Source organism: Drosophila takahashii, chromosome 2R, assembly GCF_030179915.1.
Source record: "Drosophila takahashii strain IR98-3 E-12201 chromosome 2R, DtakHiC1v2, whole genome shotgun sequence".
Taxonomy (NCBI): Eukaryota; Metazoa; Arthropoda; class Insecta; order Diptera; family Drosophilidae; genus Drosophila; species Drosophila takahashii.
This window is the reverse complement of record NC_091679.1, coordinates 11,479,709-11,491,934: the sequence shown is the minus strand read 5'-3', so window position 1 is coordinate 11,491,934 and position 12,226 is coordinate 11,479,709. Positions and strand designations below refer to the sequence as shown.

Genomic DNA, 12,226 nt, shown 5'->3' with positions numbered 1-12,226 from the left:
TTGAGAGAGCACTACACATTAAGGAATATGCGCTTAGAGTATTCGTAGATATATCCCGAGCATTCAACAATATTAAGACGGATGCTATAATGGATCGCCAGCACGCACCCTGTAATAAGCGTCTGGATAAGAAACCTGCTTAGCTGCAGGGGGGTTCATTCATTCATACATTACATTCGCCTCTCCTATGGAATTTGGTGGTCGACGATCTAATTAAGAGATTCGAGAGGAGAGCCCCAAAAATAACAGAGTATGCGGACAACATAGGCATAATTAGTACGGGAGTTTGTCCATCGACCCTCACCTCCATAATGGAATCAGCACTCAGGAAGATCTGTGAGTGGGTGGAAAAGGTGGGACTCAGTATCAATGCGGACAAGACGGACCTCATTCTCTTTAATTGACCCCCCGAAAATCGGCGCTACCAGGCTGACACCGAAAACATAGGTTAAGTACCTATGCACAGCACTAGACTGCAGGATGGCATGGAGACCCAATGTAGTAAAAATGGTGAAAAAGGCCACCATTGCGCTATATGCATCCAAGAAGATGCTTAGCAGCACATGGGGCCTGGCATAGTTCGATCGGCCGAAGCATGATCAACAAAACGGACTACATGACCCCCAGAACGTGCATGGAGGTTAAAACCTCGTTCATAAGCCCAGATGACTGAAAAACGGATCGGGACAAGATATACACGGACGACTCCATGATGGAAGGAGGAGTAGGAGCTTACTGTACGGACCTGAAATAAGGCTGTCCTCTAAGCTACCCAACGTCTGCAGCATATTCCAGGCGGAAGTCTGCGCCATAAGGAAGGCTGCTGAAGTGGCTCAAAATATAAACCGACCACACGATGTGGTCAACTTGTTCGTGGACAGTCAAGCGGCGATAAGATCCATGCAGTCGTCAAGGGTCAGTTTCAAAAATATGATGGCGAGCAGGGAGGCAATAGATAAACTTAGCACGACAAAGTCAGTGCGGATCTATTGGGTTCCCAGCCACCAGGGCATCGATGGCAACGAGACAGCTGACGTTTTTGCAAAGGAGGGCGTAGTGCTGACGAACGACAGAACGGAGAACGTGCCTGTTTCCCTGCAAACGCTTCAAAGTTCCCTGGAGAAACAGGCGGACACGAGAGCAAAAAGCAAGTGGAGGAATACCGAGACATGCCGAATCTCAAGATTTATGTGCAAAGAGCGCAACGACAAACTCAGCCAGTATGTACTGCGTCTACCACGGAAAGACTGCAGACTGTTAGTGGGTATCCTTACAAGTCACTGTCTGGCCGCATCACACGCAACTCAACGAAATACTCAACAGTCGCACCTGCAGGAAATGCCATGAATCGGGGTCTATCGGAACCCTGGAACATCTTATCTTCAATTGCCCGGCTCTCTGACGAGCGAGAAGAAGATACCTCGGTGCCACAGTACTGGCATCACTAGGAGACGCCTCCAGCAAGGAACCAGGAGAACATCTTGCCTTCGCCAAAAACGCCTCGATCCTTATCGACATATAAAAGTTCTTAACTTATCTCAAGATTCATACGCATCAACCGGTCAACTATTCCTACGCGGTGAAATATAATTTTCCCAAATTCAGGATCTTATTGCCCTTAAAGATGAGTTAATTTCTCTTCTAAGCAAAGCTCAATTCAACCTTCGAAAGTGGAGCTCAAACTGTTACGCCTTATTGAAGTCGTTGCCCAAGGAGATTTGTGAGTATCGCTTTTAGCTTTGGAGAAGGACAGTTCATTTCGATTTGTTAAAGTGCTGGGATTGCATTGGGATCCAAAAGCTGACTGTATTTTCTTCAAGCTAGAACTCCCCGGAACTACAACCGCTCTTACCAAACGCATTCTGCTTTCGGAACTAGCCAAGGTCTACGATCCGCTGGGTTTGCTTGGACCCACAACTGTGTTAACAATGGAACTGCACAGATTCGCAGATGCATCGCCCCAGGCATATGCTGTCGTCATCTATAGTCGCGTCAAGGTCAACAATGGATATGCTCTTAATTTGATAATGTCAAAAACCCGCGTGGCTCCTATTAAGTCTGTCTCCATTCCACGACTCAAGCTAAAGGCAGCCCATTTGCTCTCTAAGTTGATTTCCTTGGTCAAACAATCATTAACGGTTCCTATTTCCAGAATCAATTGTTGGTCAGACTCTGAAATAGTTTTGCATTGGCTGTCATCTCCTCCCCGTACCTGGAACACTTATGTTTGCAACCATACTGCAGAAATCATAGAGACGTGCCCACATAGCTGCTGGCAACATATTCGAAGTGGCGATAACCCTGCAGACTGTGCATCCCGAGGAATACTTCCAAAGGACCTCTTGGATCATCCAATTTGGTGGAATGAACCAGCTTGGCTATTTCAGTCACGCACAACTTGGCCACCCGTTAAGGCTAAGTTTGTTCTGTCGACAGAAGAAGAGGCATCCCTGGAGGTAAAAGCCGATTCTAAGGTTAACCTACACATTTCCGACGACGGAAATTCTCTAACCTGTCTGATCAACAAAACCTCTTCATGGTCTCGTTTGGTGAGGATACTCAGCTACTGCTTTCGTTTTGTGCATCGTCTTCGTGGGAGAAACCAACTTTCGCCGTTTCTGTCGGCGTGGGAGCTACAATATGCCCGGTCTCGGATATTTACCCATGTTCAAAGGGAGTTCTTTAAAGTGGAATACAAGCAGTTAAGCACCGGACAGCAACTAAAAGAGAACTCGAAGTTGATCCGCTACACCCCTTTCTTAGACGAGCAGAGTGTAATACGTGTTGGTGGTCGCATCGATAATTCTATGGCTAATTACGACGCAAAGCATCCCATAATCCTGCCTAAGGAATCTCCAATAGCTGCTCTATTAGTGCAATATCAACAGGACAAAACAGCAGCCTAAAAAGTACTCTGAAAAGCTACTGTCCTACTCGATGGAATACGATATATAATCTTTTCCAATCAGTTGAGATTAACTGGATGGAAATAACGAATACATTAATCGAGAAAATTCAACTAAGTAAGATGAAGAACTTTAACTTAGACAATTTAAGTGCATTGGTTAGCCTTTTAGCTTCATGTAAAAACTGTTTGAAAATACTAGAGGGCAACGGTTATACTACCTTGCATCTCACTTTTCCCCACACTAACAATATGAAAAAAAATTCTATAGTCAAAGATAATGATGTATAAATAGTCAAAAAATGTAATCTTTCGCTTCAAAGCCTTTTGAAGGCTGTTATTGAAGATAATTTAAAGACTTTCCATATGGTCGCACTCTTTTTCTTTAAAACAAAAAACCATTGAAGAATGTGAGAAATGATGATGAATGTTCATTTAAATAGCCTGGTTCCCGAAAATTCCATTTTCTTCGATTACTTTCAACCAACTCAAGAAACCAGCATATTATCTCAAATGAAATTATATCCTATCAAAATATAAAAATAACAATAAAAAATAAAAAATAAGGAACAATTTCCGCTGTTATGTAAGACCAGCTTGAAGATTTTAGCGGCTCCTGCGAGTAGTGCTGCATCAGGACGTGCTTTTTCAATTTAATTTCCGAAAAGCGCAGTAAAATAGCCACCAGCGAGGATATGGTTAACAAAATAATGTTCTTGCAATCCAATATTGACGCTTTAAATGAATCCTTGTTAAAATAAAATGTATAGAATTAATAATAATATTAAAGTTGTACAGGTAAACTTGCAATCATTTTTAGAATGAATGATTCATTTGCCCCTTTGGATGCATTAAAGGAAATTGTAGCCTCTTAGTCTGAAACGGAAGACTGGAAGGTATTAATGAGATCCTCGGTATAAGCAAAGCTAGTCCTAAGATTGAAAGGATTCATGGTTTGTTTTGATGTTGAAATTTTTGAAAAGATACCCTGCAGGAAACGGAATCAGTTTTGGACTATTAAAATACTAGTTGGGTCAAGAAGGTTAACTAGTTCAAGTTATGTCCATTTCCTTGTAACGAAGTGGTCCATTTTTCATATGCTTGTCGTCGGAAACAACTAGTCCATTTGCTACTAGCTTTGCAATAGTTACTGTTAACCAATTTACGGTTACAGCTGTTAAACTACACTGAAAAAAATATTTTCACGAAAAAAATAAAAATTAATCTCGAAACCAACAAGTGATTGAATTTCACTAGTACTTGACGATGCCAAACTTGATGCTCTCCTAATTTAGTATCCAATCAATAGTCGCGGTCCTTAGAGAATTTCTATTAATTATTATGTAATCAAATACAGTAAATGATAATTAAATGGAATTAAAACAAACTTACTTTTTTTGAGGCAAGTCGCCCTCTCGAGGACTTGAACCCGGGACCTTTGGATTTGTAGACACACTAACTGATTGAGCCATACACGCATCACATTTTGTATTGCCCTAACAAGGTTTATGAATTTTAGTGTGACATAATTCAAAAACAGCGATTTTTTACATATATATTGCCTCGGACAGATTAAACAAAGTTTTAAATAAAACTAAAGCATCACCTAGCAAACAAAAAACAAAAAAAAATGTACAGAGACTGGGGATTGAACCGAGGACCTCGAGTGTTTGATTTGTTTAGTGTTAAATTTCCCAAGACATTTACACTCTAGGCTATATTTTTGGATCATATGTGTTTCATTTGCAACTAGTTAAATTCCAGTTGCCTTTTAACTAGACCCTAACATGTATTTGTTCTACCAGTTAAATATTTTTAAGGTTTTTTTTGTCAGAAAGGTACTAGTCCGAGACAAGTTTATTTTTTACTAGTTTTGTATTAATCATTTTTTCGACTAGCACAAATTTTCTAGACCCTGTGTAGTCCAAATGCATTCAGACAAATTCCGGTTGCTTTATTTTAGTTGTATTACTAGTTGTTTTTCAGACTAGTTCGCATTTTTCCTGCAGGGTACACTCTTTATCTTCCTAACCCTAAGTTAATTCTAGAAAACATAGTCAATTAACTTTCAAACCCCATACTTAGAATAATTTTAAAATTTTTTTTAATTAAACAAAAATTCAATTTTTTAAAGTTCGATGTAACTTTGTTTATCCAATTAATCTATTAGTACAATTATATTTAATACAATATTACCTGGAGAAGATAAATTACAACAACAAACTTTTAAAGACACAGGGCAGCAACACCATCTATTTTGACCGCAGCTGTATGCTTTTATGTTTTCTGACTATGTCGCTATCTATTTTTGAAGTCGATGATGATCAACTGTTACAAGAACGGCAAAAAAAAAAAAAATTTTGGAGCAGTCAAAAGGTTTTTTTTATTAACTTTTGGCAATTTTTGATCCAATTTCAAATTCCAATTTCGCATACCAGTTACGCGGCGAATTAGCGTAGTAGCGGCGCGGGGAAGAGAGTGTGGAGAATGAGAGTTTGGAGGGTGAGAGAGTGGAGACATCAACTTGGAGAAAGAGAACTCTGATACAGAGATTTTGGAGAGTGAGAGTCGGGAGAACAAGGGTGCAGAGAGAGGGAGATAGTGGAGACTTGTCTGGCAGAGCGAGAGTGCCGGGTGCAAAAGGAATTAACGGAACGGCACCGGACTTTGGACTCTGCCGAGGACTTTGGACTAGAAAGTAAAACGAAATACCAGTATTTTTCTCTTGCAAATGCGGAGGGCCAAACGTGGTTTATGGCATATAGTTTCTTGGGCAATACGGCTTAGAAATGCCCAGAGATTGTTTTCCGCCCAAACGATTTTTTACGTTTTTCAGGTCCATTCTAGTGTAGGAATTTTAGGGCTACTGTGATATTTTTCATCAAATACTGGGTTTTTTTCTTTTGCAAATGCGGAGGGTCAAACGTGGTTTTCAAGATATAGTTTCTTTTGCAATATTGCTTTGAATTCTTCCTAGATTGCGTTCCCCCCCTACGATTTATCACTTTTTTTTACCCTAACAAATCGACCCAGTCTAATGTGCATATACCTCAGCGCTCCAGACTAAGTGAGCATAGCTATATACTTAAGAAAATGTAGGCCGTCTCTCCGCTGCCGCTGTTGGCAGCGCCGCTACGAGACTTAGACCTCTTGAGCTCCTAAGTAAATTGGGCTCAACAGAACCTTCTTCGAGCTCGGAGCGGCAACAACGGCTGCTTCGAAACAATCAATAAATAAATGATAAATTGAAATAAAGAACAAGAACAAGGAAACACTATGAACCAATCTTCTTTATAAGCGGAGCGGGAACATTACATGGCGACCGTGTATGGACACAGGATGTAAACTTGGAGAACATGGAGGACATCGAAGGACCTCAAGAGGAAAAAACAAAGAAAACGGAAACACAAAAAACATTAGCAGCAGACAACGAAAAATAAAGATCGCAGTGAGTAGAGTGTGATGTGTGCTAAACGCAGTGGTGTGCTAAAAAGATGAAAAGACGTGTTTACATAAACTTGTCTTACAACTTCGGATCTAGCAGGAATTATTAAGTTATTGTCTATTGAATGTATAATCGGAATGTTGATCTCTTGATCGAAGTTTTCCGGTCTAGCTATTAACCAATCGTGATCTGTCTGAAAGTCGATTTGGCAATTAAATGTTTTTAGGAAGTCCATTCCTACTAAACCATCACAGGGTATCGGAAAGTTATCATCAACTATTTGAAAGTTGAAAGGAATTATAAATTTTCCTGTTTGTATTTCTATAAATGCTAAACCTTTGGATTTAAGAGTACCTTCTCCTATTCCAGACATTGTTATTATTTTTGATGTGTCTATGTTATCATAGTTATCAAATAAAAACACCTCTTAACGAGGTAAAAAACTAGTGACGACCGCACCTTCAACATACAAAAGTTCTGATATCAACATTTGTGACGAAAAATTATTACACTCGTCATTAAATAGACTTTCTAATCTTTTCTCATTCGGCCCGCCCTAGCAAACTATTCCAGCCTTTTTCCCTTTACAGGCATTTTCTATTGCAGCGTGACGAATGAGAAAAGATTAGAAAGTCAATTTAATGACGAGTGTAATAATTTTTCGTCACAAATGTTGATATCAGAACTTTTGTATGTTGAAGGTGCGGTCGTCACTAGTTTTTTACCTCGTTAAGAGGTGTTTTTATTTGATATCAGAAGTTTTTGTTTGTTTACATTTGCTCTCATAGGAGCTAATATATACATTTAAATTTAAATTGGTCAATCATAATTTTTAAACTATTGTATTTTAACAAATTAAGTTAAAAAGGCGTTAAAGTATTTCAAAATACCTTTTAATCGAGGTATAGCACATGTCTGTACCTTTAGTAGTGTAGAACTTACAAACTAACGAAATTTAGCTATTTTTAGCTTTTTCCCGCTAAAGTAGCGGCTTTTTCCAAAAGTCGTAGAACAAAAGATTCCTATATGGAACTCTTAAGTGCAAATTTACTGATTCCATGACCCTAAAATACAGTTCGGATACCCTCCCACAAAATTCAATACTCAGGGAGCGTTAATTGTTCGAGCTGGCAAAAGTGGCCATTTTCGAATAAAAATAACTTTTAAACGTGACTTTTTACAGTAATGTGTTATATACCAAAATTTAAGGAATCTCAAGGGCTATACAGTTTAAGGTTTTAAAGAAAATCGTTAGAGCCGTTTTTGAGAAAAATAAAAAAAAGCTAAAAAAAAAGTTTTTAAAAATTGTCTTTTGTTCATATTTTTTTAAGTATTACATTTACACTAATTGAATATAGAAGGCGTTTATAGCATTTAAAAATACCTTTCAAACGAGATGCAGCACAGGCCTGTAGCTTTAGTAGTATAGAAGTTACGGCTTTCCGAATTTTAGCTACTTATAGCTGTTTTCCCGCTAAACTAGCGAGTTTTTCCAAAAGTGGTAGAACAAAAGTTTTTTATATCGATGTGATCAACGTCATATCAAATTTTCAAAACTTAAAAAACATGTTTTGGACAAACTGACAAACTGACAAACAGAATTAAATTTTCATTTTGGGAAGAAGAAGAAAATTTTATTTTGGCTATAACTTTTGAACGGAGAGTCGGATTTTGACAAATGACCCCTCATTCGACGGGTATTTTCAAAAGGAATACAACTAAAACATTGCGAGGGGGCATTTATCCCCACCGGCCCCAACAGCTCCAAATTTCGAAATTTTCACTTTTTTACTTTCACCGCTCTCTCTCCCAAGCCAATTGATTTTCTTAAAGTCTTGGTATGCAATCCTGTTAGTTTTCGCAATACCTTTCGATCACATCACAGTAGATTTTCATTTCTTCGTGTATATATAGTAGTCGCCTTCGCACACTCTCCTGGTGCGCTTCGTCACTACATGGACTGCCGTCCATAGTGATCAGAGTTTATTTTTAAAAGACTTAAATCAGCGCCTGTGTCAATTAAAAGGGTTAAGGGGGTTTTTGTTTGATCATTTTTTATTTGAATGTAAATGTTTAGACTAAGATTTATTTTATATATAGTGGTTTTGTGTGGCTTATTCTTCTTAAGGGAATTTCTTAGTTTTCCTGTTCAGTTCCAATAGTTCTGACTTGAGCATTTGAGTTTCCTCTATTGTTTGAACTATTTTGAGAGGTGTCTCTTTGAGTATTTGAGTTTCCTCTATTGTTTCTGTTATAATTTGTGTTTTGGTTTCCGTAATAATTTTGGTTTTGCCTTGGCCATAATTTCCTTCATAATTATTATGTTGGTAATATTGGCCTCTGCCGTGGTAATTTCCCTGGTAGAAATTATTTCTTCCCCGTGTGAAATTACCTCGATAGTTTCCTCTGCCATTGCCTCTATAATAACTACCTCGGTTATTTGTATACATTACACTGTGGTTATTTGTTTGTTGATGTGTATGTATTTTTTTATAGCGTCATTCATATTATTAAATGAGCCTGCTTCCAAAATTGTTTTAGTTTTTCCGCTTTCCCAATTCTTTATCAGGGTGGATATAGCTTCTTTTGTGCTGAATTTGTCAGCGTGTTCAGCATTTAATCCTTCATCGATATATGATGCTTCTAGCAGTTTACGCAAGTTATCAAGTTCGTTTGTGAACTGAGTTGCAGTTTTTCCTCTTTGGTAAATATTTGCCATTTTAGCTTTAATTACCTCTGAGTTTTCGCCAACAATTGTGCTTTGTAGTTTATTAATAATAGCATCAATTGTGCGTTCATTTTGTTCCCTTTGTAGTGTAGATCCTACAATTTTTGATTTGACGACTTCTACAGCCAAATCTTCAAACGACCCCTTTGACAGGTCAACCAGCTTCAAAGCTGTTACAAATCTATGCAAGTGTAGTTTTTGTCCGTTGAATTCCGGAATGGCACTTGATATATCTTTAATATATGCCCGTTGGGCAGCTGGATCTGCCATTATGTTTTCTTTTGTTATACCCGTTACTCGTAGAGTAAAAGGGTATATTAGATTCGTGCAAAAGTATGTAACAGGTAGAAGGAAGCGTTTCCGACCCTATAAACTATATATATTCTTGATCAGGATCACTAGCCGAGTCGATCTAGCCATGTCCGTCTGTCCGTCTGTCTGTCTGTCTGTCTGTCTGTCTGTCTGTCTGTATGAACGCTGAGATCTCGGAAACTATAAAAGCTAGAAGATTGACATTTTGCATGCAGATTTTAGGAGTACCTACGCAGCGCAAGTTTGTTTCAAAAGGGTGCCACGCCCCCTTCAACGCCCACAATCGCTTATATACGATTTTAAAAATTTCAATATTTTGGAAAAGTAAAAATGCAGTTTTGTTGTGTTTATCAATACCTATCGAAATGTAGAAGAAATTTTTTAAATCGGACCATTCGTTAAAAAGTTACGGCGGATCAAAGTTTTTCTCCATCTCCTTCGCACTCCCTTTAGCTGAGTAACGGGTATCTGATAGTCGGGGCACCCGACTATAGCGTTCTCTCTTGTTTTTACTATATTTGTATCTGAATATATATTTTCGTCTTCTTGTGTTTCTGACTCTTCTGCTGAAATAAATGCAGGGATTGAGAGATCGTGTAGATCTTTTTCATTTATTTCGATATCTTTGCTTGTATCTGAATCATCTTCTTCTGCTAGGGCTTTTTGTTGGTCTAATGTTAAAGGCGTATTCAAAATTGTCGGGATATATATTTTTAAATCGTGCTTATCCTTGACAGTTATTAGGCTTTCCCGCAACCTTATCAATATTTTGGATAGTTTTGATAAGTTTGTTTTGTTAATTATTTCCCTATTTTCTTGCCTGATTGAACGAATCTACAAGAATTTTTGCATGTTTGTCTACTGTTTCTTTTTGTGTTTGCCTTTTTTGGTTTACACATTTGTAAGACCTTTCAAATGTTTCTTTTAATTCTCGGATATGGAGTATTAATTGCTCCCATTCCATATTCAATTTTTATAATTTTTTTTTTTTACTTGTGCATAATTTTTAGCACTTTAATATGTCCTAAGACTGGGTGTATGTCAATTTCGGAGAATACTTTACAATTTCTCACGGTAGACAGTACTATTGCCTTTTGCGTTCTGCCGCAATGAACAAGTGGAGAAAATTCAAGGTCATACCTATTCATATATTCGTACTCAAAATCTGCAATTAATAGAGGCTCTGCTCTGTTCCTAATTAAGGCTAATACCCTATTTTCAAAATTTGGCTCGTTGGTCAATGTAACTCTAAGGGCCGTTTTCTCGTCCGTACTTTAGTTTGCCTGCCGGGCCAACGGAGCGAAAAACAAAAAATGGTTTACTCGTCCTTATGTTAGCGCAGGTAGGGATAAATTTTGTCTCGGTACTTCATCCAACTTGCAAAATTTGTGTGGTTGGATTGTGCGCAAGTGTTGCCAGACATTTGAGCGTTGTCAATCTGGTTCCACTCTTCATTCGAAAACAGGTGATTCTATTTACAGTTAAATACAAATCAAAATTGTTAATGTCATCCAATTGATTTTAAAATGTTTTCCCGAGCGATTTATCTTCAAAATCTGTGGGATATCGTCGAATTGTCTGAGGTGCGAACCTATCGGCGCAGATATCACGACCAAAGAAATTACTTCGAACATTACAGTGATGAAGAATTTGTTAAAAGTGTTCTCTTAAGAAAAAGCGGTAAAATTTGTTTTACAAAAAAAATGTTTTGCGACTTGAATTTAAAGTAAAGCAGTAAGTGCATTCATTTGATTTAACTAATTCCATATAATCACAAACCATTATTATCGGGAAACGATAATACATGGGTTAAGCTTCTAATAGCTCTTAGATTCTACGCAAGCGGCAGTTTTCTTATAACTGTAGGCAATTTTTGTGGTGTTAGCGTGGCCACTGCCAGTCGAGTTGTTAAGGGCGTTAATTTTGCTAAAGCGTCTGTTTCAAAACAATTTATGAAGTACCGGCGTATTAAAGATCTTCAAGAAAATGTTGTTGATTTTTATAAAATAGCCAAGTTTCCGAAAGTCCAAGATAGGAGCCATAGATTGCACGCATGTAAGAATTCAATCTCCCGGAGGCGATTCCGAAGACACCAGTTCTACAAGAATTGTGTCCTGTTCATCGGTATAATTTTTACCGCGAAAATTTCTTTCTGCCGACATTGTTTTTTATTAGTTTGAAATTTTGTTTATATCATCAGCTGTTAGTATGACTGTTTTATGGTATTTTTCGATAGTTTTTCGATTAATTTTTGACAATTAGTTAACTCTTCTATTGTGGGGCTGCCACCCAGTCTCAAATTAGTGCGCCTTTTATTTGGAGTTTTAAATGACGGACGAGAAAACGAAAACTGATTTGCCACCGGGATAAATTTATCCTTCTATTAGCTAAATTTTACTTTGCAGGACGGACGAGAAAACGGCCCTAAGGCACTCTGTTGTATTCATTTTGATAAATTTTTCTTTTTAATTATTTTTATTTATTTGTTTATTTAAACGGGTATTTTAATTCTCATATATGGCTCATTCCACGTGAAACGTGACAGGCCAATTTGGGTCAAATCTCAGAATCAATCGAAACTTTTTTTTTCGATAGCGGATTGAAATATAAGGATCGGTTTTTATTTTTTTTTTTTAACTCTTACCGTTTATTTAAAAAAAATAATTTTCTAATTAAGCTCCGATTTTTCAGTTATGCATCACTTGAGACTCGTTTGAGTTATTTCAATATTTGGTATGCAACTTTGTGGGATATGTTCATGTCTTTCAGAAAAATAATTTAAAAAATTTTTAATTTTAAAATTAAGTATTTTTTAAGAGAATTTAAATTTTAAAAA

General features: G+C 37.5%; 1 protein-coding gene across 1 annotated transcript; it reads left to right on the top strand.

Annotated features, from left to right (window-relative positions):
• Nucleotides 1-507: 507 nt before the first annotated feature.
• Nucleotides 508-2,906, top strand: LOC138912114 (uncharacterized). Its single transcript, XM_070211971.1, has 4 exons — nucleotides 508-578; nucleotides 786-1,260; nucleotides 1,606-1,720; nucleotides 1,879-2,906. The coding sequence occupies exons 1-4, from the start codon at nucleotides 508-510 to the stop codon at nucleotides 2,904-2,906; spliced, it is 1,689 nt and encodes a 562-aa protein (XP_070068072.1).
• Nucleotides 2,907-12,226: the final 9,320 nt, after the last annotated feature.